General features: G+C 27.4%; 2 protein-coding genes across 5 annotated transcripts; one reads left to right on the top strand and one right to left on the bottom strand.

The window, feature by feature from the left end:
* Positions 1-17,941, bottom strand: LOC106762033 (protein EFFECTOR OF TRANSCRIPTION 2-like). Its single transcript, XM_022780629.1, has 3 exons — positions 17,809-17,941; positions 392-867; positions 1-138 (listed from the first exon to the last, which is right to left on the bottom strand). The coding sequence occupies exons 1-3, from the start codon at positions 17,939-17,941 to the stop codon at positions 1-3; spliced, it is 747 nt and encodes a 248-aa protein (XP_022636350.1).
* Positions 17,788-25,049, top strand: LOC106766708 (silicon efflux transporter LSI2). 4 transcript variants are annotated; one of them, XM_022780367.1, is made up of 6 exons: positions 17,788-18,018; positions 19,395-19,482; positions 21,463-21,528; positions 22,064-23,336; positions 23,437-23,626; positions 24,633-25,049. In XM_022780367.1, the coding sequence occupies exons 4-6, from the start codon at positions 22,164-22,166 to the stop codon at positions 24,893-24,895; spliced, it is 1,626 nt and encodes a 541-aa protein (XP_022636088.1). In that variant the 5' UTR covers positions 17,788-18,018; positions 19,395-19,482; positions 21,463-21,528; positions 22,064-22,163; the 3' UTR covers positions 24,896-25,049. The 4 variants fall into 4 exon arrangements, with proteins under 4 accessions (XP_022636088.1, XP_014506924.1, XP_014506931.1 ...); XM_014651438.2 differs by having other exon boundaries at positions 22,046-23,336; XM_014651445.2 differs by lacking the exon at positions 19,395-19,482 and having other exon boundaries at positions 22,046-23,336.
* The last annotated feature ends 2,338 nt before the right edge of the window (positions 25,050-27,387 follow it).

The raw sequence follows: 27,387 nt of genomic DNA, 5'->3' as shown, positions 1-27,387 counted from the left end.
TTAAAAATTGAATTTGGGGTAATTTGGAGTGGGTAAGTAAAGTGATTTTGGCCTCTGCAGCTTCTCTAAGCTCTGCAGCTCTTCCATCAAGCTTTCTTCCTTCTCCTTTCCTCCATGTTTGGTCTTCTCTCGTTGTTTCTGTTTGCAGGGCATGTTCTTTGTTTTGCATTTGCTCAACAAAAAACATGGTTTTCTCATGAAAACTTTGCATTTTTTTTCATGCAAAATGTAAATGCGCATTTCTTCAATCTTGAGTGCAAAATTTCACAAAAAACGCAACAATCCACGTCAAAGTATATATACTTTTGTAAACAATATTTCCCAAATAAGAATGTTCATCACTTAAGCCCAGACATAAGAAAATCACATGAAATGTGAGATATGTACTTACAGGAGCCCATCTATAAACGATTGAGAATCCTTGTGAAAACACTTCCTCAAACAAGGGGCGCCCCTTTTGGGAAGAAGAACCATTCCAACAACCACTCTGCATATGATCACCTGTTCTGCCATAATGCTGGAGTCTTGTTCTCACATTGTCAGCTTGTCCAAGGTAAACCATCACTATGCGATGAGAATGAGGGGTAAGCTTGGAAATTTCACGCCCTAAACCACCATCGAATACATCAATTCCAAGCTCATACACCCCTGGATTCGATTCCTTGGGGAGGTTATGAATCCTGTATCTTACGCAACCTTCCTTTCCTTTGGAATGATCTTCCCAATCAGAAGGGTCAATCAGTATCTGAAACCAAACCAAAGCACCATCTCCATCGCCAAAATGCTTGATGAACCCTAATTTCAATCGCCCAGAAAATTCCAATCGCAGTCGCAAATTTGGGTAATATTTGCATCTGACCAAAATCACTTTACTTAATTACCCACCCCAAATTACCCCAAATTTAATTTTTAATTTAAACCTAACTTTATTAAATTCTACGTCACAATTAATTATTTTTTTAAACACATAACAGTGCCAGCACAGCTAAAACATTACACCTCATCAGATATTTGCTAGTTGGGCAGCTCTGCCGTTAGCAAAGTTAACGCCGTTAGCAAAAAAGGACTAACTTGCACAGTTTTTGCAAAAATAAGATTTTAATAAACTTTTTAAAAAAGGAAAAATCACTTTGAACAAACTCCCAAAAAGGAGTATCAAAATAAGTATTAAACTTTTAATAAATACATTGTAAAAGTTTCTACTATTATATTCAACTAATTAAGTTCGATATTTATAAGTTTCTTGATAAATTTTTTATTAAGGTCTTATAATGTACTTTTGATTTAAAATATCTTTTCTAATTTATGAAAATATTTGATAGGATTTGCATTTTCCGTAGAAAATACACTCTAATCCTTAAATCAATAACATATTAATGTAATAAATATAGTAATAATTGAACGATTTTTTTTTATCTCGTGAACAATATTTATTTATATTATTTAAATAAATTATTCATTGAATATATCTAACTTAGTTTGGTTCGTTATTCTTATTTATCCCTTAATTAATGTTCTTCGTTTACACTATTATAGGATAATTTTTGTGTGTGTACATATTTCATTATTGTCCTTTAAATATTTGGTTTTTTTGAGTTAAAACAATTATTTTACTGATTGTACCCTTTAAGTGATTTTTCTTTTTTAAATTTAATCAGTTTTATTTAACATTATGCTTTTAAATTTAACCGTTTTTTAAAACTAGTTATTTACATATACTTTTATAATTATAATAATAATAATAATTTTATTATGTTTTATTATTAAAAAAAATAAACACATATTTTCACTAATATTATTTAATTTGAATAACCTTGTTATTAAGTGAGAAACCTAGATGGTGTCAGTTTGTAAACCGAGTTTATTTGTGTTCTATAACATACAAAGCTTATTTTATCCTAGATTTAAAAAAGAAAAATTAAAGAATTTAAACATTAGAAATTAATGATAATCTTTTTTAAGAAAATCATGGAATTTACCACTCTTATATAAAAAAATATTAATATATATAGAAGGTTTTTTATTATTCCAACTTCCAAGAACTCTCATCAAGCTACGTGTGGTGAATGGTTGCCGAATGCTAAAAACTTGACAACTATCATTTTTATTATTAGAAATTCTCAATGACTATATATTATCAATATTCTGTACATTTCATTTTCGACCATGGCTTGCAATTTGGTACCTACATCTTCGAAGAATTTCAGGACTGTTCTATTATGATATATTACACTTTTTAGAAATTGTGTTTCTATAGAAATAAGTATCCATAAACATGTTAGTTTATTTAGCAATATTCTTTAAAATAATTATGACAAAAAGCATAATGGGGTTGAGAATAAAATCTTTGTTAACATGGGCCTTTATATAATTTTCTTAAGAATTTTTTTTTTTATTTTCTTATAATTTTCAATCTAAAGGAAATTGTTCCAACTTTAAATGTATCTTACATTAGATTATAATATCGAAAAAAATAGGATAAAATGATAGTAAAATATAATACGAATAACTAAAATTTCATAAAATAAGACAAAGACTCGTTGATAATTGAATTGACGAGCGATCGATTTGATTGGATAGTGTAGGAAGCTGAAAATGTACGCAGTTGAAAGTTATACTACAACGTTTACTTTAGCATCACTTTCTAAACAAGTTTTCTTCTCACGAAAATGTGAACTTGTATATGGTCAAATTTGGATGCATCTATTTTTCATTTTCAGACATGCAGAAGAACAACGTACAACCTAAAATTAATGTTCTTTGCAACAATTTTCCTCTTTAGCTTTCTTTATGAGTTAAACGTGCATCAATGACCATCCAATAATTTTTAAGTTTCAGCTTTCAGGGGAGATTACATAATTAAGTTAAAGTAATTTAGGGTTTTTCTATTGTGTACCGACGGGCACATAGGAAAATATTAGTTGATTTTTCTTACTAGAAAAAACACAATATTTGTTAGCAATTTGGGTATATATATATATATATATATATATATATATATATATATATATATATATATATATATATATATATATATATATAAAAGTAATTATTAAACGGGTTATAGGATCATTATATTTTATTAGTCAATTTTATAAAGTGATCTAATTAAGATAAATATTATGGTTAAAGGTATATTTGTTATGAAAGATATTGTGTAGAGACCAACAATAATTATAATTTGTTAAAGGGGTCATATTATAATTATTGAAACTAAAAAATATTAATCATTAGAGGTTATTTAAAGGGTCATGGTCTCCATCTGTGAGCACAACGATTCATTCCCATTTCTTTCTCTAAAGTTGTTCTAGGAAGATCGGAAATTAATTCAAGTTGATCAGAATTAAGATTTATTAATTATTCCCAATGTCTTCAGGTACCCTTTGGCTTTACTATTCAAAAGGGTATTGGGAACTGCTTTGATTCAAGGTTTATTGCTCGTTAATTGGTATATGTCAATCATAAATTCTAACAATTTGTTTAATGCTTAACTACTCTAATATTAGTTTACATTAAGACATTAGAAAATAGAAGTTTTTTTAGATTAACTAATATATTGTTAGGTTAGGGTCGACTGAATATTAACTTTAAAATAAAAAATCAATGTTAAAGACAAAATATGGAGACAAAATAGTATATAAAGAAATAGGTTTTTCGATACATTCAATACGACGAGATTATATAAATTTGATTTATTCCAACTCAACATAAAGAATTAATAATATTTTTAACCAAAAAAAGTTACAAAAATAATATATTTATGAGTTTTCTTTTCTTCTTATATAGTATTTAAGTTCGTTATTTCTACTCAATGTAAGATTAGATTCATTCTTAAAATATTTTTAATAATATCTTTCTTAAGAGTGATTTCTTTTCATATAAATATATTTTGGAAGTATATTGTAAGATGACTTTTCCTTATATTAATATTGTTGTGATTGTGATATTGTTTTGTTATGTTATGATATGAATCGAAGAATATGAAGTGTAAATGACTTGAAAAGACTCATCATCTTCTATTTATAATTGGCGATTGATATTGTGTAATTTTCATCTATTTGTGATGAAAAAAAAGTCATTAGTCCCTTTGTAATTCCCTTTTTATTAACAAATTGCATTTAGTGGCCTGTCTTTTTTATAATCACTCTTTTTCACAAGCCAACGTATAGTTGAAACATAGTTATCACTAAGCATTGCATTTTCATTTTTCAGAGAGTTTGGATAAGTTATATAAGCAATTAAAGATATTAATTAAAACCTAATTTAAGTAGAATGAGTGGTCTTCCTTTAAACGCGTGATTATTCACACCTTCTTATAATGGAATAGTTTGATCTTAAAAAACTATTTAAGTAGTAATTTATATGGTGTGATTTTAATTACATAGTTGGTATTACGTATAGTATTTGATTTTAGGGTATCATAAAAATAAATATTTAGGGTATAATGTCTAGAGGCTCTATTACTATACTTATTTATAAATATATAGTATGATAATTGTAAACAAATATATAAACTCAATTACTTGCACAATGTTAGGTGGATAACAAGTTTTGCTAACCTAATTTAATCTAGATTAAATTAAATTTTGGATCTATGATAAATTTAGAAATTTTACTTCCATATAAATTCAAGTGAAATATGTGAATGAATAACAAAAACATATTTTACTTCCATAATTTACTAAACAGACTTTAAGAGACAAATTTAACCAATATTAATTTGAGTTGATTTAAGAAATTTTTAAAAAGTAAATCATAGACAACTATTGCATATAAATTAACACAGCAGATAAAATTTGAAGATATAAAAACGTTTTTAATATAAGAATATTAAGTGAAATAAATATCAGAAGCTTAAATTCATATTCTTATGTTTGAAAATGAATGTTTTAAAAATCAATTTTAGGAATGTAAACTGTCTAATTAATATATTCTTTCATTCTTATGAAAGTGGATGGGAATCTAAGTTTCCTATAATTTTTTTTTTGTTATTTAAAAACACTTAAATATATGAAACACATTTAAGATATTCTAAAAACTATAATTATCAATAAAAAAAATTCTACACCTAAAATTAAATAATAGTAATACACGAAATATTCTCTGATGTTTACTATTTTTAACAATACTTACAATTCACGAAACAAAAACAACCACACTTTTTCTTCTGCAAATTTTTTAAATTAGTCTCCATATTTTTCTTTCCATTTTTATGAGGATGTTGATTGATTGGAAAATTAGTTTACCAAGAAAATAAAATATCAATAATTAAAATTCCATAAAATTAGACAAAGACTCCCTCATAATTGAATTGACTAGGGTTTCATTTCATTGAATACTGTAGGAAGCTGAAAATGTCTGCAGTTGACATTTGTATTATCAAACTTTGGCAAACTTTTCTTATCACCAAAGTGTGAACTTGTAGTATATATGGTCAAATTTTGGATGCATCTATTACTTTCATTACAAATGCAGACAAATGTACAACCTAAAACTTAATGTTCTTTGAAATGATTTTCCTCTTTAATTTTCTTTAAAATTAATAACATTCACTATGAGATGAAAATTAAACACCATATTAGTTCAAAATAAATGAATACAATAATATATAAATACTAAAAAGAAGATCTATAAATTTATTATTTTAAGGTTTTGAGTTAAATATTTAATATATGTTATATGAGTTTGTTTAAGATTTATTGATGTAGAATTTTTAAGATATTTTTGGTTAAGTATGATATAAAATAAGTAAAATATGTTAAAACTTTATATAAAATATAAATAATTTCAAAGTTTCAGTTTTTAGGAATATTACATTTTAAAGTTAAACTAAGAACTTTTCTAATGTGTTGCGATGGGGAAAATATTTGTTGAATTTTCCTACAAGAAAAACAAGATAGTTATTATTTCATTAGCACAATTTGTTTAATGCTTAATTATCTTCATACCTTACACATTTAATAGTTTCTATTTAATACTTGTGTATATCAGCTACATTCAAAGTTAGAAAACTGGAGTTTTCTTCATAGTTAAGAAACCAAGCAATAAAAAATTATTAAAAGTAATGAAGAATGCATTAATTATTACCATTAAGTATAATTCTTTTTGAATAAAACTTTTCTAATTTTGTTATTTAATCATTCCTCCTTCATCAATTAACAAAAAAGTATTTCTATATACGTATGTGGACCCTGGTAGCAAATGTCGGAAAGTAGTAAGAAAGAAATACCCAAAAATAAAAAGATCAAATTTCTTATTTTATATTAATCCAAAATTGATAAATTTAATTAAAATACCCAACATATAAAATAATATGTTCAAAAATTTGTTTTAGTATAAATATGTCTAATATTATTTCATAAATATAATTTACAAATAAAGAATAACAGAATTTAAACTTTTAAAAAATACTAAAAACTTAAATAAGTATACACCTACTTTAGAAAAACAAATCCACGAACGATTAAAAATAGTTTTCCATTATAGCTTTTAAATTGTTGTTAAATTGGCCATAGTTAAAATGTTTTTCAAACAATAACAGTTGGTCCTTATATGTGCTTAAAAATATAAGTTGGTCATTATATGTGGTTAAGAATATAACGACAGTTACGTTTGACTGGTTAAAAGTTGTAATCGAGGTGTTAAATCATCGTAAAATATTTAATAGAAAAATATAAAATTGGTTTATAACGATTATTTTAGTAATTATTGTCGTTATGAACCTATAAAAGTAAAAGTGAATGATAAAATGAATTATAACGATGGTTTTGGAAAAAATTGTCATTAATATTGCGTTTTTTTTTAAATATAACATTTATAATTTTGTTTACCAAAAACTTGTTTGAAAATTTTCATATAATAACTTAGATAATTCAACCAAGTATATTATTAGGATAATGATATTTAGACAACATTTTTTTTGACAACATTTGAACATTGATTATGTGTCAAAATATGATTGATAAAAAATTACTTCACAATAATGTTCAAATGTTGACAAAAAAATGTTGTCTAAATATCATTATCCATATTAATAATCTTTATGAAACTATTCTAACTCATATATATATATATATATATATATAATAATAATAATAATAATAATAATAATAATAATAATAATAATAATAATAATAATAATGAAGTATCATACTTGTTGAATATATTTTAATGCAAGACTTTTTGTGTAGGAGTATTATAGAATGAATGAGATTCACATTGTGATGAGGCTCCAATGTAACATTGAATCCATGTACTGTATCCAATGGTACAAACATGTCCAAGGTGTTCAGGTGGTTCAAGATCAGTATGAAGAATATCCTATAACCCTTGAAGATTAAAACCACCATCTTGGGTGTTCTACTCAACCAGATAATCCTACAATAAGAAATTATTATAATTAGAAGACTTTATATAGAATCAAATGTTTTAAGTTAAACTATCCAAATATGTTTACTTAGAATCTGCTTAGTTACTCGTTGCAATTCTTCAAAAAGTCCATGTTTATGACTTTTTTAGACAAGTCTTCTTCTATTTCTCATCGGATGTTGAGAATGAGGTTCAACTGAATCTACACTACCGTCATAGCTAGAAGTTGAACGTGCTTTCATCGTTTTTGAAATAATCTTCTACTCCAGCTTTTAATAACCACCATGAGAGTGAGTGGAGAGTCTCATTGTGTGATTGAATGCCCTATGCATTTTTTTTCGAATACCCTACAAACATTTCACTACAGGAAAAGAGTTATCGAAGGATTAATTTTGACGGCCTCGAAGCCTTCGGTAAATCTGAGTTACCGAAGGATTTTCCGACGGTCATGTTAGGTGTAGATTACCGAGGGCTTTTGGCCATCTGTATTGGCATAGTGATTTTACCGAAGGTATATGACCGTCGATATATTCCTCAGACTTAATGAAATAACAATTTGGGATTTCAGCCTCCCATTCTGCCAAAACTTAGATTTCGTGAAAGCTTCCCCCTTCTTCCCCCTACTCTTCCTCTGTCACCCAACCTCTGAAACCATTTTTGTGAAAATTTCTTTAATCGCTGTGTGTCTTGGGGGTTCCCAACCTCTGAAACAATTTCGATTTCGTCGAGCAAAGAGCTCTATTTTCCATTCCTTCTTCCTCTCGTGTCTTGGGGGTTCCCAGCCGCAGTTGCAGCATTCCTTCTTCGAAGGCAACCGAAGTCAACGTTGAGGTGGTTCTTGCATTCCCGGTCTTCAAGTAGTGTGGGTGTGTGAGGGGATGCTGTCGCGGAGTGCGAGGGTTGTGTCGCAGCGTGAGTAGGGTTTCGACTTGGCGAAGGAGTGCATTACCCTATGGTTGTTGGTGCGTCAGGAGGGCTTCGTGGAGGAGGCGAGTGCTGTGACGAGGGGCTTGCTGGTGCATTGACAGCGGTGTAGGGTTCGTGCGTCGTGGGGCTTCGACCATTAAGCCTTCTTCTTCTTAGAACGGTTAGTACATTGTCCGATTGTTAGTGCCTATTATGTGGTTTGTATGATTGGGTTAGCTTCCATAGATGAGTATATTGATGTTGATTGGACTATAAAGTTAATGGGATGTGGTTGTTATGATTGGAAGTAGGAAAAGTTCATACTTTGGTCTCTGTTTCGTTGTTGATGTGATGATAATGAAGTGAGTAAATTATATTTGGTGCACATAGCTCTCTCGGTATATAGCTAAGTTAAATGGTGTTTTAATGTATGAAAGAAAGAATTGTATGGCTCACATTATTGCATTGAACATTTTAAATGATGCTTTGTAACTGCATATATAGTCTTGAAGAGTTAGATTGTAAAGTAAATATGAATAAAAAGAATGAGTGTGATTCATGGTAGCTAGCTTCAATTACAAGGGAAACTATGAATGAAACTAACCCATGGTTTGACTGATCCAATGTCTAGTAGGCAAGAAAGACTACTAATGCAAAATGATAGAGGGAAGGAAATTGAAGAAACCATAATCCATGAGTGTTAGTTGAAGACTCATTACTTGCATGTTCTTTGTAAGGGTTATATTATATGCCATGATAATTTTGTAAAGCTTCTTGTAGATACTGTCAGATCCAGATAATATATTATATGCCATAAGATTAGGTCCATCCACATAAAAAGCCCTGACAGGATACTAAATAAATATAGTTTACTTAGTATTATACATTATGTGTATTAAAATAGTAATAAAGAAATATATATAAGTGATGATACTAACCTTCTTTTTCTCACTTTTTTTAATCTCTACAAATTGTTGCCAAGTTACTTCAATAATGCAATTATGCTTGGTACTAAGACTTTCACCTTTTCTTGCACCATATACATAAATTATTTTCAACTTTGATTTAAATTGAATCTACATGATTGCAATTGATGACAAAACCTTCAACATTAAAATTCCCACATTAGGGATATAAAAAAATATGCATATAAGGACAACAATAGACATTAATAACATTTACTTATGCTTCAAAGCAAGGCAAAAACATCTAATGAATTTCTTACCAAGATATCTGGCCAAATTATGTTTCTCTCTTGCTTGGTAATATGGTCCTAAGATGGAGTCAATACAAATATTTTCTCACAAGCAACAATTTCGAGATAGACGTTAAAAGTTTTTGCATGTGGCCCAGTCATCCTACAAGTGTTCGCATCAATAATCATCAATGTCCTTTCATCACTAGCTAACCTCTTAGTAAGTGCCTTTAATATAGTAAATCATATTTGTCATATCTTTTTCAACGACCTTCATTAGCAGTCATGTTCCTATTTTGTAATTAAAATGACAAAAAAAACATCATTAATAACATTATATATATATATAAAATTAATTAATAACATTAAAATGAAAAGCAACTCAAAAAAATATCATTAAAATTTACATAAATTCATATACATATACATATTCCTTCGTCATGATCTTTATGAGTTGCATGATCATCATCCACGATTTCATCACAGCAATTGTTAATCATCTTTTGAAAAAATGATTCAATCTCACAAATTTTATTGTTGGATTGATCAATATCATTATTGGTTTGATTTTTACCATGTAAAATAACATGCCGACTTTCAGATACAGGTCAGCGACATAAAAGACTTGTGAATCTTAATATGCCAAGAAATGGTTCATCTTGATATGCTACCTTTTGAAAGTCAACCAATTTCATTCTCGATTCATCAAATTTTACACTAGTTTTCTTGTCTATCCATTTGCATTTGAAAACAAATACAGAAAAATTGGTATAACTAACTTGCCAAATCTCCTCTATGCCATTGTAATAGGGCATGAATCCCATGATAGGATTTTGATTTTTTTAGGTTGATAATTGAAATGAATTTGCCTCCAAAGTGACTCCGCTATTTTGCCAAGTGCTTTTATCATCTTGAGAGTTTGTGTAAAACAAAGTTTCATTGATTTAATAGCTAGAACAACATAAAACATCAAGCTTTAATCCATTTGCAAGCCAAGTTAATGTTCTAGATACAAATGGGTCTTTTGTGATTTCTTCTTTAAACCAAGTTATGAAAGTTTTGTTATGCTCCATCAACACTTATTTCCTTGATTGTCTTGAGTTTTTATGTTTGATAATGTCCTTGTGTCTAAATATGGTATGCTTTGTTTTTTAGTATATACAAAATGTGCTTGTAGAAAACTTCTTTTCTAGATTTGCTTTCCACATGTATACCTCTTGAATACTTTTCCATTGTTCTATGGGAGTGCTAACAATTGGAAAGCACTCCTATAAATTTTGCTTTACACATGTACTCTGAGTAAAACTCAATAGCTTCTTCTACAATGTATCTTTTAACAATAGAAGCTTTTGGACAATATTTTCACATATCCCTTCACAATCTTTATATATCATTCCACTTAATACATCATTAGTAGATAAACTAGCCTACACAATTTGATTTATCTTACAAGATGAACAATCAAATGAACCATTATGTCAAAAAACGTTAAAGGAAGAAACATCTCTAGTTAACACAAAACAATAACAATTTCTTCTTGAAGTTCATCCAACTTATGAGGGTTAACAAATTTGCTACATGTGAAATTGAAAAATGAACATAATTGAGTTATAGTATGTCTCACATTTTTTGGCAAGATTCCACGTATGGCTAGAGGCAATAACTGTTGCATTAAAACATGATAGTCGTGACTCTTTAAGCCAATTAATTTCAATTCTTGCATTGATACAAGACCTTTACATTTGAAGAGTATTCTTGTTGTACCTTAACTCCTTTAAGACATCGACAAAAACTTGTTTTCTCCTTTTTGGACAAAGTGTAACATGTTCCTAGAAAATAAGTTCAGTTACCAACTCCTTTTGGTGTTAACTTGTCTCGTATATTCATTTTAATCATGTCCAAACGAGAATTGATGTCATCTTTCGTCTTCCCTTTTATATTTAGAAATGTCCCAATTAAGCTATCATACATGTTCTTTGCAACATGCAACAAATTTATATAGTGTTGCACATTTAACTTAAACCAATATGGAAGAACACAAAATATTGATCTCTTCTTCCATATGTGAGTAAAAGTTGCCTTTCTTTGTTTCCCGAAATCTATACGAAGATCTTTCACCTTCTCATAAATCTAGACACCAATTAATGGAATTTGAGCTTCAACATGTTCTTGATGTCCATTAAAGGCATTTTTCAATCTATGATAAGGGTGAAATTGATTTAAAAGTCTACAATGACAAAGATAGATTGTTTCCTCCCGTGTTTTAACTACTCATATGATGTGTTTCTTCGTAAACCAAACATGCTATATGACCTTTCACACTATAACTTGATAAGTTTTTATATGCAAGAAAGTCATTGATAGTACAAAATAACATTACATGCATATGAAAATATTCATTGATAAACCATTAAAGACATAAACCCTGTAATCCCATAACAACTTCAAGTCATTAATCAATGGCTTAAGATAAACATATATGTCATTCGCTGGTTGTCTTAGACCAGAAATCATCATTGATAACATCATGTACTTTCTCTTCATACACAAACCTAGAGGCAAGTTATAAATCATTAACAAAATAAGCCATTAACTATGATTGATACTTAAATTTTCATAAGGATTCATTCCATCTGTAGTTAGTCCAACCTTAAATTCCTTGATTCATTTTTGAATGTAGGAAATTTTTTATCAATGTTCTTCCATTAGACATAATATGTAGGATGATGAAATAATCCATCACATTTCCCCTCATCAGCATGCCATCTAAGATTTTTAGCATCAACTGGAGGAGGATGGACTAGGGGATTGGAAGTTGCAAGAGGTCCTGGTCAAGAGATATTTTTTAAGTTCTAGTGACCTGTATGGGATTAATCTTGTGGAGGAGGTATCCATCACAAGTGCTATAACTTCCTTGTAGTTCAACCTTAATTTGTTTATCCATATGGTTAAGTTTAGAAGAATCTCTTTTAATGTGACTTGTATTTCAAGACTGTATGATTTTCTTACTGGTTTAATGCCTTTATGATAATTCTTTTGCACATCAACTTACTCTTTATTTTGCTTGTGTTTTTTTGTGTTTGTTCTCTTCTTTTGTAATTATTACCTTTATGGGTGTAAGCAAATGAGAAAACATGAGTTGAACTACCTGTAAAAGGTAATGATGATGCAACAGAATAGTTTTTGGCTTCCAATTTTATTGTTTAGGTTTCCTTTTTAAAGACTTAACTTAAGTCTATCATGTATAGTTTCTTTAAAGTTGTAGACACTCTTAGATTTATTTTAGACCGTTTTAAAATATTTAATAGTTTATTCTAACTTTTAAATTATTTATCTTGTGTTTATTAAGTGTGTTATCTTTCCTTAATAGTTTAAAGTATTAATCGTGATGTTATATTTACTTGAACACGATATATTATATAAAAATATCGAATTTATGGAGAAAAAAATAAAATAGGTTAATTTAATATTTTTACTATTTTAATTTTTTATAATTGTAATGATATAAAGTAATTTAAAATGATCTAAAATCTTTGCTCAGAATTACAGTGTTAGATGAATTTTGATTTTGTATAACTAGTATTTTAGATATGATTAAAATAAGAGTGCTTAAAAAAATTTCTAAACAAGAAATTACAATTAAGGTGTAGGATAAAATAAAGGACCAAGAAAATTAAATGGTAAAGAAAATAAATGACGAAATTATAGATTGTAAGAAAATTAAATGACAAGAAATTAGCACATTAAATTGCAAAGTGAAATATAAATTTCTGGAAGAAAATTATCAATGTTTTACTTTTCTCTTTTCACTTTCAATAGACAATTGGTATAACTTTCTTCTCACATAATTTTTATTGTAAGGTTTTATTGTTCTACTCAAATTTCTTATTGTTTAACTTGTTTTTCTTCATTGAATATTGGTTAACTTGTTTTTCTTTACTTAACTTTACTAGTTAATATATATATTTTTTTATTATATTTTCCTGTCGATAACAATCACAAGAAAAATACCCTATTTAGCATGCTTTTAAATTAATATTTAATTTTTTATTAAATAAATTATAGAAGGGACAAAATGTCATCCATCACTATGTAATATTTATACTTGTCAAAGTAAAATATAACAACTAATGGAATGATTCACTAAAGAGTCACCCTACCAATGCTATCCAATTTAATCTTCAAAAGTTAAAATAACTAAATAAAAATAACAATGATAATCATTCATGAGTTAATTAAGTTTCAACTCCTTTATAAATTTTGAATTTGAGTGTCTTCATTTCATTTGTTTTTCAAATAATTATGTCTATTGCAAATTTTTAAATTTTTTAATTGAATATTTGTAATTTAAGTTTTTGTAAAGTGAATAATATGATTACTAACTCTTATTACTTTCATTAAAATTGTGTCTTTGTCATTATCATTATCACTTACAAAATTTGTTATTAATTTTAATAAAAATAATAAAAATCATTTCTCATTTTATATGATCGCAATATCATTTTTATATTAAACTACAACACTTCACACTTTTAACACGAAAAAGTAAATAAATTGACGTGACAATATAACATTATTTGACTTATTTAATATAAATAAATAAATGATAGAGATTCAATTAAAATATATAAAACTTTCAAATATTTAATATATCAAGAAAATTTTCAAATTTATTAAAAACTTAAAACTTAACTAAGACATAATTTATTAACAAAATACTTCTAACTTAAAATTGAATAATCTAATGAAAAGATATTAATAGTAGAATAATCTAACAAATTAAACAAAACATAATTATTACACGTATTTAAAAGCTATCGCGTGTCTTATTTTTAGTAATTAATTAAAAACACTTTATATGCAACCCTATTTTACTAAAAAAAAAGAAAATATTTAATCTGTTTGACAAGTTAGTCTACAATAAACTGGGATTATGCTAATAAATCAGGGAAGTAGATATTAAATTTCGTAATTAATTTTTTTTTTACTATTTTCTTACTTTGAAGGGTCAAAGTTGATTTTGTTGATCTTAATACAAGAGATTAAAAGAAACTAATAAGCTTGTGAATTTGACGTTTTCTTGGAATCTATTACAGAGATTTAACCAACTATAATGTGACAACATTATATGCAGTTGTGATTGAGATAGGTTGACTTTTATAAAGACTCAACTTTTGTCAACAAAACATTGCCAAATGGGTTGGAAAAACTTGGAACACAAGAAATTCAATTTCAATTTCAATTTGGTTTGTGTTTTAATTTCTCCACTTTACACCTACGTTCTTTCTAAGCCATTAGTGAAAGTGATTTACTTCTATTTTTTTTTTCCTTAATAGAATTAATCTCTTCATAAAGCATAAACTTTTTACTAAGTTTTTGGAATTCAATGTTTTTAATTAAGAAAATATTAATATTATGATTTTATAATTAATATATAAGAATTTTAAATATATTAAATTTGAATTAATTAATCAAATTTTTATTTTTTGATATAATTTGATTGGATGTTAATTTATATTTATTAAGAAAAATTCAAATTATCACTAAATGTAAAGAAATTAGTTAAGTATCAAATAATTAGTGGTAATTTCAAATGTTAGGTATCAAATTTTGACATTTCAAATCTCAAAGTACATCAATCAAAATAATTAGTGATAATTCAAAAATATTAATATTGATTATTTTTTAAGTTGCTCTTGTTAATTACACTAACATCAATTATGATTAATTTTACAACCTTGTTTTGTGAACTTTTCGATCAATCTCAATTAAAAAGCTTTTGAATTGACTTTTGGTAAAAAAAAAATTAATCTTAATCAAAGACCTGAAATCGAACTATCAAGAAAATATGAAGAGGAAACACAAAATTTAAAATTACAAACAAGTTTCGAAGTAAAACTCAAAATTTTCTATTTTTAATAAGTTTAATTAATTTTATAAAATAATAAAATTATAAAATTTAATTTTTTTTAAAATTCTTTATCCAAAATGTTTGAAAAATATATACAAATTTATCTCATAAGAGTAAATATTTTAGAATTAATAATCCTTGTACGTTACAACTAATATTAATGACAAGAACTTTAATGGCAAATCAATTGTGATTTCTTGTACTTTTTAAACTAAGAAGCATTCAGACCCAATTAATTAATTACGGTTTGAACTTTGAAAGTTTCTTCAAATTAAAACTTTCCTTTTGTTTACAGCAATTATATTTGTGAAAAGGGGTTGGAAAAAGTCAATTTTTTTGGAAGAAAAAAGTTAATAAAGTTTTACAAACTCTTATAATTTTGTTTATATTCAGCTATCTATTTCAAGTATTATATTTGTTTTTGTTTTTTTCTGTAAAAATAAACTTTTTTATGTTGTTTTATGACAAACATCATATATTATCTAAATATCCATGTTTAAAGTGATAGTTTTTAGTTATTGTTTTAATGAAACAGAAGCAGTGAGTTTTATATTATGAAAAAGTAAAATTGTTTCAATCATACTTAACAAGTGTAGAATTTGTTCCTTTCAGGAAAGGGAGTGATGTATTCCAACCAAAGGAGCAGAATAATATACTCATTAACTATTGTTGTGATTTATATACTTTATTGTTCTCTATAAAAGGCAAGTATTCCAGTATATGTTAATATTCTTATTAAAAGGACATGATCTGGAATTGCTTTGCATTGATTCTTGTATCTTAATAATCTGTTAACACCACTGCCCACAAAATACTTCATCATATAATAATAATAAATTATATTGTTCTTGGGGATCAAGTATGGCATGTGAAGTGAGTTCTACATACTTCTTTCATCTTTCTTATATTTTGCTTTCGTTCTTTTTTAGACGGTGATGTACAGATGACAACGGGTCAACTTGGATATGGATAGTGTCTATTTGTAATTCGATCTGTTCGATAAAAATGTATCTATCATTCGATTCGTTATTTGTTGGATATCTGTTTAAAAAATATTGCAAAAGAAATTATATTTTATATATTTTAAAATAAAATTTAAATAAAATTATAAAAAATATATATAATATAATATAATATAAATTAAATATAAATCAAAATTTAATTTTAATTAAATTTAACCTAATAAAATATAATTTTATTTTATTTTTGATTAAATTTAATTAAAAAAATATATAAATTAATTTTTTTATTATTTTGTGCAGATAACGAGTATCCGCGGGTAGTATACTACTCATACCCGACTCGTTTAGAAGCGGGTATTAAAATATCCGCTACCCGTTACCCACGGATAGTAAATATTCGCAGGTAGTAACTACCCGTCATGAGTTTTACCAGTGGATATCCGTATCCGCAGATTTTTTTTGCCATCCCTAGTAATGTATTTGTAAAAGAATCTAACATTCAAGTTAATAGGATGTTTCCGATAAAAAAAATATAATATAAGAATGAAGATAAATTATTTACCTTAATAGATATACTATTTATAGGATAATTATTGGTTTATTGGCCCTCACTTATATTGATCTAAGTGGACCAATAATTTATTTACTTTATAAATCAATAGATTAAAACAAATTATGTTAAGTTAAAGAATAGTAGTTTGTGATCGAGCTAGTTGAGGTCGACTTATGATCAGATAGTATCGATAAAAGATAGTACAAATATAGATTAAAGATTTTTCATCAACTAGAGATAAAAATTGGACAATGATATTTTAACAATATTTTTTGACAACTTTTTTGACAATAGGACACGTGTCACCATTTCATTCGTCTGTTTGAATTTATTTTAAAAAACATACTTGAAACGAACCAATCATAAGCTGCCACGTATGCGTTGTCAAAAAGTTGTCAAAAAAGAGTTGTTAAAGAGACTTTTTCCATAAAAATTTACAATATATACAATCATAATCTTATAAGTCATGTTTGTAAGTTGAATTAGACTTAAAATTGATTCTTAATGTACATATTATTAAAATTATATGAAATTCATCTTAATAAAATTTGTTGTTTGTTAAATTTATAAGATGTAGATGTATATGTTTTTATAGATTAAAAATTTCATATAAACTAACAATCGTCTTCTACTTGTTCTTTGATATTTATAAATAATTTGATAATAAGTAAGATAATTATTAATATAAATTTTGATAAAATTATTGAGTGATTAGATAAATTAAATAAAGTAATCACATATACCAGATGTTGATAAAATTATTGGTGTAAAGTGATATTTACTCTTAAATAATGTAAATTGTTGTTACATTGTATTAAAGAACTTCTAACCACGTCATAAATGTTAATTGAATATTAGTAACTATGCATGACTCATTGATGAATTCAAGTACACATGTCTTCTTTATATATACCACTACTTGTAATATTTAGAGGCCATTCTCTTCCTCTGTTTTTCGTGGTTCTCTTCCTCTGTTCTTGTTTTCCGGCAAAGCCACCCTCATTCTTTAGCTCATTCTTCCTTTCTCTTTTTCTCTTCTGCGTCATTCTCTTCCACCACCCTTTTCCGGCGAATTCGGTTCCCAGTCACCGTCATTTCTGCTGAGCAATCTCTCCTCCCTCAGGTTCTCTCCCCGCTTTATATCCTTCGTTTACTTTCCTTTTTTTCCCTCTCTTATATGTCTCAGATTTGAAATTGTACAGAGATATTTGTTAAATTTTATTTTCCACTTCTCTTCCTATTTCTTGATTTTAATCTTTACGGTGAGCTGCATATATTAAAATTTTAATCAATTTGATTATTTTGATTGTGAATAGTGATTGTGCTTTGCATTTCTGGTTTCGTCATTGGCTTGGCGTTTACCCACACATACACATGTATTCTGATTTGGTTGTTAGGAATATGCTTGTTTCGAATTTTTCCCGAAATATTGTTTGAGTAGACGTAGTGGTATCCATTTTTGATTCCTAAAATATTATAAACAAAACCCAAGTTAGTTTTCTAGGTTATCTGATTGTGCAATAGGTTGGCATTGCTATTTTAAGTTTGAGTGACTGAACCTACCGATCACACTATTGCCAATACTGCTGATAAGTGAAATGCATTCATGGCAGCTCAACTTGCGCGGATCCCAGTTGATGTTTTGAGTCAGAGCTTGATGGTTTAAGGTGTTAGGGATTGAATAGGAGTTTTGGGATATCAACTGACATATGCATCTTCCAATGAATTGAGGCGAGAAAGATGGTGATGTTATATAGGTTCCACCCCTTTATCATGGTACCCTTGAATAGCAAATATCCTTAACAGACCTAGTACAATGCAATTCACTGATGCAGGTTTAACTTGTACAGAACTATGTATAAACTGTAGACACATGAAAACACAATGTCATGCTATTATCTCTATAATTGTTGTGAAAATTCTAAATCAAAAGTTGTTAATAATGTAGTTATTGAAAAAAAATTAATGTTATACAAATTTGTGTTCAAACCAAATTTAACTTTAGAAACATATACACAGTAGTCTTTTCAATATTAGCAAACATTTCAGTTATAATTCCTCCTGTCTTTTATTAAAATTATGTTTGCTTTCTGGCTTCTTTTACTTTTCCTGCTGGATGAGTCCTTGATCAGTGTAAAATTCTTGTAAGTCATCTTATGTGTATATTTTAAAAATATATACTCCGACACAGTTATATTTATTTCAGTCACCACTTATGTTATGGATATGCTTTCATTTAGATTTGAAAGTTTAGGCATGTTAGTATATTGTTATCACCAAATTACATGGTTTCAAATCCTACAAAAGTAGCTAATTCCTAACATGGTAACTGTGAAACATCAAGATTCTGCAACAATTTGCTATCTGTAATTTGTTTCTGAATAAACCCATTAAAAATTCTTGAAAGAAAGCCATAAGAAGTTTCCCCTCCTATAGTGTTTCTGTGTACCTACTGTCTAAAATACAAACTATATTAGTTTTACTATCTTCTTTGTGTAGCATATCTGCAACACACCCTTCATCATGCAAAGAAGTAAGGTTTTGAAGCAAATACTGAAGGTGTTTTGAGAGGAATCATAATAGGGAAGTAAGGTTGCTTTCCTTGGTCTATTTTCTACTGTGGTGGTTACGATAGTTGCTTGAGTTTGAAGTATTATGTGCATGTTTTATGTAGTTGGAAACATTATGTGATTGATGTTTTATTATATGGACTTGCAGTATTGTGCTCTATTGACCTTGGTAGTCTATTAAAACAATACCATGTAATAATAACTCTCTCTTAACCACTCACCCTGTTTACCATAGCTTATAGGTTCCACTTAACGATTGTGCCTGAGTTTCATTTAGATGCAGAAATTGAACTTCATTTGCTTTCTTTACACAGCACAGTTTCCTTATATATAATTTGATCATATAATTAGTTTTTATGTTACTGTTGATGAATTAGTTTCTATAAAGTATGATCATTGATTTTTATATAACATGATTACTGAGCTAGTTCTTATATAATATAGTAATTAAATTAAGTTTTATATAGTTGGTCACCAAATTAATTTTATATAATGATAAATAAATTAGCTTTTAGATCAAAATATGAATTGTTTAGTAGCATTAATTACCAAGGTTTTAACTATTTATTAAGATTATATTTTAAATTACTCTTTAATTGAGCCATTGACTAATTTTATTATTTGAGAGAGGAATAGTTTATTTAGTTTCTAAGAACAAATTTTGTTGAAGTGGAGAATATAATTCTTTCTAGCAAAAGTAAGAAATCGTTCATAAATTGTACTTCCACAAACACTTTTATATATGATATGGTTGTAATTTCCACATCATTTTGAAAGCTGCGTAGAATAACGATGCTTTGATTTCCGTAACTCACTCTTGATCATTTCGTCAGATAGTTCAAATATAGTTATCATCACTAAATTTAAACGATTTGTACTTTCCCTCATATTGCATTATCATATTATAAAGCTTTCTTAACATATATAATGCATTCCAAAGTGATAGTGATTTTTTAGTTTTTTTTTTAAAACAAAATAAATCTGGTAATAATCAATCTGAAATAAATTTTTACATTCACCAAAAATTATGAATATGATTTTTAATTTTAAAACCTTTTTGCTATTTTTTTTCCGTGACTTCCTTTTTTTTTTATCTCCCGTAATTGTTACATCTCAAATGGCATAATATACTACTTTTATTATTGTATTTTTGTCAATATTTCTCACTATCTTGTTAGTATCGAAATTATTATTATATCGGTTAGTCTATCCATTTCCCTTGTATACAAATACACATTCAAAATATTTTTGACATGTGATAAACAAACTTTAAATTTAAATTAAATTTATATAAATTTAAAGCTGAAAATCATCATAAAATAAATTCTAATTTACAAATCTAAATGTAGTTTTTAAGTTTTTTAAACTTAAAAATTAATTTTAAATATTTTAATATAAATAGTAATTCAAGATAATTATACAAATGTTAAGTGTTAGTTAAATGCCTTAAGATTTTATCCGTTGAACAAACGGTCCGAATTAGAATTTTAATACTATTACTTTATATATAATTATTTATATTGATTAATTACATTCCTAATTTATATTGTATTTAATGTCCAATTTATGCTTATATTAAGTAATCTGTTAATGTAAAATCTTTCTTATCAGGCAATAACTTGATCTTAAAATTTATTGAATACGTCATATATTTTTATTTACAAAGTTTGTACTACATTCAATATTTATTAATTTTAGGGTATCAATTTTATTTTTGAGGCCATCAGAGGGAAAAATGACGAAGTTCAACTTAATATTAAATATTTTTTATTAAATCTTTTATACTTTATGGTTACATAAATGTTTGTGCGTGTATACAAAGTTGAGGAAGGGTCACGTTCTTCCATGTGATTACGAGGTTCCTAAGAACACTTATCATGTTTTCGCAATTCCCAAATGTCATTTTTCTAACTGAATAAGATATTTTGTTGTTTTTCAATTTCAATTTGAAAAAAAAAAAAACTTTAGTTTGTTAAAGTTCATAGCTTTTCATGCAGATGGCATGAATTCCTATTCAAGGACAGCAAATTGGTGAAAGCTCTTTTAGACTTTGGCTTTCCAAGGTAAGTGAATTGGATATGTATAATCTCGTTTTAGACTTATATTTGACAATGGTTTTCATGATGCACTTAACATCATTGATTAAAATCACAACCAATTTATGCCTATAAATCTTACCATTTATCACTCACATGAGATTCAAGGTAAATGAATATCTTATGTATACACTTTTATTCTAATCCAAATAAGAAATTAACATCATTTTCAATTTAAAACTTTAAAATAAAAGATTTACGAGTGTTTCTCTTATTAGAAATCCAAGTATGAATCTAAGTCCCACATTAAATAAAAATGAAAAAGTAGACACTATATAAACGTGAAAGACTCGTCAATCTTTTACTTTAAGATTTTGGGTGTGGTGTTTACCCTTATATAATTGGACTCAGATTTCAGTTATACTTTATCTTTCGAGTGAACTTCTTTCTTGATACGTTATTATAGTTTTATGAGGGAATCTGACTTGAATTTTTAGATTTTGATGCATTTTTATTAACTAATGAAATGACTTTTTATGTTCAGGAAACTTCATTCTACCAGACTGAATTATATTATGAAGGTGGAATAACGGTTAGAGGTGAAAGTTTGAGTGTTTGATCAGAACTAGGAATTGACTTTTGGTTGTACAAGAGTTACAAGAATGGAATTGGCATCCGTTCCAAAACTAGTCCTTGGATCCATTGCCTTTGCAATCTTTTGGATGCTAGCAGTTTTTCCTGCTGTGCCATTCCTTCCCATTGGGAGAACTGCAGGGTCCTTGTTAGGTGCAATGCTCATGGTCATATTCCAAGTTCTCAGTCCAGATCAAGCATACGAAGCAATCGATCTTCCAATTCTTGGTCTTCTTTTCGGCACAATGGTAGTTAGTGTTTACCTCGAAAGAGCTGACATGTTTAAATACATAGGAAAATTGCTTTCATGGAAAAGTAAAGGAGCAAAGGACTTACTTTTTAGAATCTGCGTGATTTCTGCTGTCTCAAGTGCTCTTTTCACCAATGACACTGCTTGTGTTGTTCTCACAGAATTCATATTGAAAATTGCAAAGCAACACAACCTCCCACCACATCCTTTATTGCTTGCACTTGCTACAAGTGCTAATATTGGCTCAGCAGCAACTCCAATTGGCAACCCTCAAAATCTTGTCATAGCTGTTCAAGGTAAAATATCGTTTGGACAATTTCTGATTGGTGTTCTTCCAGCTATGCTTGTAGGGGTTGTGGTGAATGCTATGATTCTTATGGTCATGTATTGGAGGGTGTTGTCTATTCAAAAGGATGAAGAAAATCAAATAACAAATCATGCAGCAGAGGAAGAGGTTAATTCTCATCGGTTTTCCCCAGCCACAATGTCTCATTTTAACTCACTCAATTCTGAACAATGGAATGCACACATGGAAAGTTTGAATCTTCCAGGATCCCCTCATGGTCAGAATCTGAGAAATCGATTGGTAATGGGTGATGGTGAAATCGACAGGGTTGTCAGTAACACGTTAGATTCGACAAGAAACTCGAATGCATCAAAGGAGGAGACAAATGGTATGACTTATGAGACACATGAGGGAACTAGTCCTTCAAAAACTGATGCCAAAATGGTTGTACCAGTTGTGGAAACTGTCTTGAACAGTTTAGAAGTAAAGGAGCGTTTTTTAGGTGTAAGATGGAAATATATACTGTGGAAGTTGTGTGTTTATATGATCACATTGGGAATGTTGGTTGCCATGCTTCTTGGTTTGAATATGTCATGGACTGCTATTTCAGCCGCTTTAGCTTTGGTTGTTGTTGATTTCCAAGATGCTAGACCATCCTTAGAAAAGGTAACACTTATAAACACAACCTTTTACTTTTTGTTTTTCTCTTGAACACATGTTGTTTTGATAAGGATTTAACTTTGCAGAATGTTTGTTGTTGGAACAGGTTTCTTATTCGTTGTTGATATTCTTTTGTGGAATGTTCATAACAGTAGATGGTTTCAATAAAACTGGAATTCCAGGAGCTCTTTGGGAGGTCATGGAACCCTATTCTCGAGTAGATCGTGCTAGTGGAATAGCAATACTTGCTTTGGTCATAATCATCTTATCAAATGTGGCTTCAAATGTACCAACTGGTATGTCTCATGTTACTTAAATATTCAATTTGTCTTTTTATTAGGATAGGCTCCAATTATGGTTCTGATACCATATTAAAAAGTGGATTTTAAATCTAACTCAATCCCACAAAATCAGCTTTTAAGGTAAGGTTTGCACCCTACTTATATATTATAATTTGGCCTTATCTCTAGTCAATGTGAAACTTCTAACAACGATTTCTACCCAAATTGAAGTCATGTTTGAAACAATTTCTATCTAAACTGAATTAAAATCATATCATCTTAATATGATTTTTATTTAAAATTCATTAAATCAAAATTGTGTTATCTTGACACGATTTCAATTTAAAAATACTTTATATCAAAATCATATTTCTTGACAAAACTTCTTTATAATAAAATCATATCAAGTTAACACTATTTATCTATTATCGTAATTTTTTTCAAAATTGTTCATTATTTCAATAATTTTGAAAAAAAAAATACACCATTTTTTTCTTTTCAATTGAATGCATTAACACAGAAAAGGAACTTGATTTGTAATGTTTTCTTTGTCCATGTTCACTCAATTGGTAGCTAAAATGCTCTTTTTAGAAGAAGTTTTATTACTATCCAAATTAAAACCTTGTGAATGACTAGTTAACAAGAATCTTTAATAGCATTGAATGTTTTCATTATGGCAACCAATTAATGAATGACTAAATGTTGATCAAAGTATGTGATCCTATTTTAGTACTAAAACTCTAGACATAAGGGATGATATCATTTTGGGACCTTTATCTTATTAGTTAACAAGAATATCATAAAAGAGAATGGGTTTTCAAGTAACTCATTTTGTATGCATAAAACTACATATATCCTAATAGTTTAATTTCAATTAGTTTGAGGTTCAAACCATTTTACATTGATAAAGAAAGAGTGTCAAATGTTAGAAACCTATTTCAACCTTACAAAATCGGTTTATAAAGGGAAGTTTCCATTCTATTTATATATTATAAATCGATGTTGTGTTGATGTTTTGTAGTTCTATTGCTTGGAGGACCAGTTGCAGCCTCAGCTGCTGCAATTTCCGAAGAAAGTGAGAAGAAAGCATGGTTGATACTGGCTTGGGCGAGCACAGTTGCAGGAAACTTATCACTTCTGGGATCAGCTGCAAACTTGATAGTGTGTGAACAAGCTCGTCGTGCTCCTAACATTGCATACACTTTAACTTTTTGGAACCATCTTAAATTCGGTCTTCCTTCAACCTTTATAATCACTGCCATTGGTTTGACACTTATAAGATGATTATAATATTAATTTCATCCATAATAAGCTTATTGCATTGTGATATAGGGTATTTCCAAAAATATATGTAACAATAATCAATTTTCTAATCTTCTGATCATTTATGTACTTACAAATAGAATCACTGATTCTTCTTTATGTTTCAACTTTGAAACAAAAAGACTAATCTATGACATGTTTCTTCATAAAGGAAATGTTATTTGTGACTCATATATAACACATGCTTTTGTGAGTCTTCTACGTCTTCTTAAATTTTATATCATCTTATATATTACAACTTTGTTAAGTTAAACAATAATTTCATTATTATAGTTCCAACAAAAGGAATGCATTTCAAAATGCATTACATAATACAGTAGTGTGGAATATACTATAATATTTGAAAATACAAACGGATCAATTATCTTTAAAATATATTTCAAATTATATAATTTAAAAAAATAATATTTCAGCACAATCTAAAATATATTTCAGTTTGTAATCCGAAAAAATTATAAATTGCACCATGTATTTCCATTCCTAAATCTCGAAATAATTTAGGTTTCTATTATTCTTTCCCTAAGGTTAAAATGGGTATTTTATGAGATCAATGGGTCTGCAGGAAGAAAACATAAGGTTCAGGAAGCTGTGGCCCATAAACTTTCTTACCAAGTTTAGAAGCCCCTTGTGCGCGTGGAGGAATGTATGTATTAGACCTTGACTTTTTCTTGACTTGTTTTAGTTGCTTGTTTTTTTTGTTTTTTTTTTCAATCTGAAGAATTTTAATGTAAAGAAAATTTTTTATTTAGTTAGTTGATTAGATTTTATTGATAATAGTATGATAAAGCAGTTTTTTTTTTTTTCTGCAAACCAAATATATTTAGGACAATGCAGTCGACAAACTTTTAGGTCAATTTTTTTTTAAATAATTATAGTTTGAAAAATGGAAAGTAACATATTTTATAAAATATATGCATATTGTAAAGTTTATATGCCAATTTATTATATCTAAAAACTTATATCTAAAAGATATGAAACTAATTACATTTTTTTTAATTAACTCATTAAACTGAATAAAATTTCATTTTTTTTTCTCAACCTTAACATTCTTTTAGGATAAGAAATTCATAATTCTTAAAATATTTAAATATATTAAATTTGAATTGATCTCATTGAACAATATTTTAATTTTTTTAATAAGAAAATTCAAATTAATGTTTTTTTAATAAAATATTGTAATCGTTATCAAATAGAAATAATCATTTAAATATCAAATTATTGTTAAAAGTTCAAAAAACATCAAAATTATCTTTTGGACGATATTGATTTATGTCATCTTTTTTCTTTTTTGTTAAAGTTTATCAATATTTTTATAATTGATATTTGAAAAACTTTTTCTTGATTGATATTAACTAATATTATTTTCAATTGATGATGATCACAATTATTTAGGTTCACATTAATTAAGGTTATTTTTAGTTGGCAAAAAGTTTTTAAGTTGAAATTAAGAAGAAAAAAAACCAACAAAAAACTATTGATAAAAGAAATAATATCTTTGCATATAAGAGTTACACAAAAAAGTTTTATTTTTTTATATAGATTGGTATTTAATGTTAATAAACAGTAAAGTACAAAATTAAATATTATAAAAAAAATACTAAAATATGATTAAGATGTTTTTTCTCTCTTGTCTTTTTATTAAATTACTTACAATTTTTTTTATTCATTTTTCACTCTCAAATGTTCTCTTCTGTTTCTAAAAGAAATAAAACAAGTTAAACACAAATTCATTATCTTATTTCAGATATGTTATGTTTCATTCTTGAGAAAAAAAAAAAAATAGTAACTCTCTCTTATCGTACTTAATAGTGAAACGAGTTTCAAAGTATAATATTTTTTTAATAATTTTTGTCTTTTGTACATTAATTCCTTTTTAAGAACATAAAATGTAAAGTTAATTGTTATGTGTTATTTTATTATGGATTTTTTTTATTCTGATTTAATTATCATAAATTTCTCTTTTTAATAATGACGTCTATCAATATTTAATTTTTTTTTACTTCAAAACCAATTCAATTATATAATGAAATTTGCTTTTAACATTGAGATATATGTATTTTTGTGAATAAAATTTACTTTCTGGATCTTAGTTAACAAGAAAATATTAATTTAAAATCTCAACTTCAACATTTTATCGTTGATATTCTTAATCATCAAAATTTAAAGAGTTTATCACCAATGAACTATGTCAATATCTACATTTTATAGTTGATATTCTTAATCATCAAAATTGATTGCTTGGATTTATTTTAGTTCTTCCTATTTATATCGTCACAACAACAAAAATCATTTTTTATAATGAATATTATTAAAACAAGATTGTGAAATAAAATGGAAAGTGAATTTCTTGCACAAAATATGATTATTTAAAATAACGAAATATCTAAAAATTGTAGTCCTAATTTAATTATGGTTTAATCATTTCCTTGGTCTCTATTTTCGTGTGGAATATC

Source organism: Vigna radiata, chromosome 1 (assembly GCF_000741045.1).
Source record: "Vigna radiata var. radiata cultivar VC1973A chromosome 1, Vradiata_ver6, whole genome shotgun sequence".
In the NCBI taxonomy this organism is placed as follows: domain Eukaryota; kingdom Viridiplantae; phylum Streptophyta; class Magnoliopsida; order Fabales; family Fabaceae; genus Vigna; species Vigna radiata.
The sequence above is the reverse complement of the archived record's forward strand: the minus strand, read 5'-3'. Positions and strand labels throughout refer to the sequence as shown.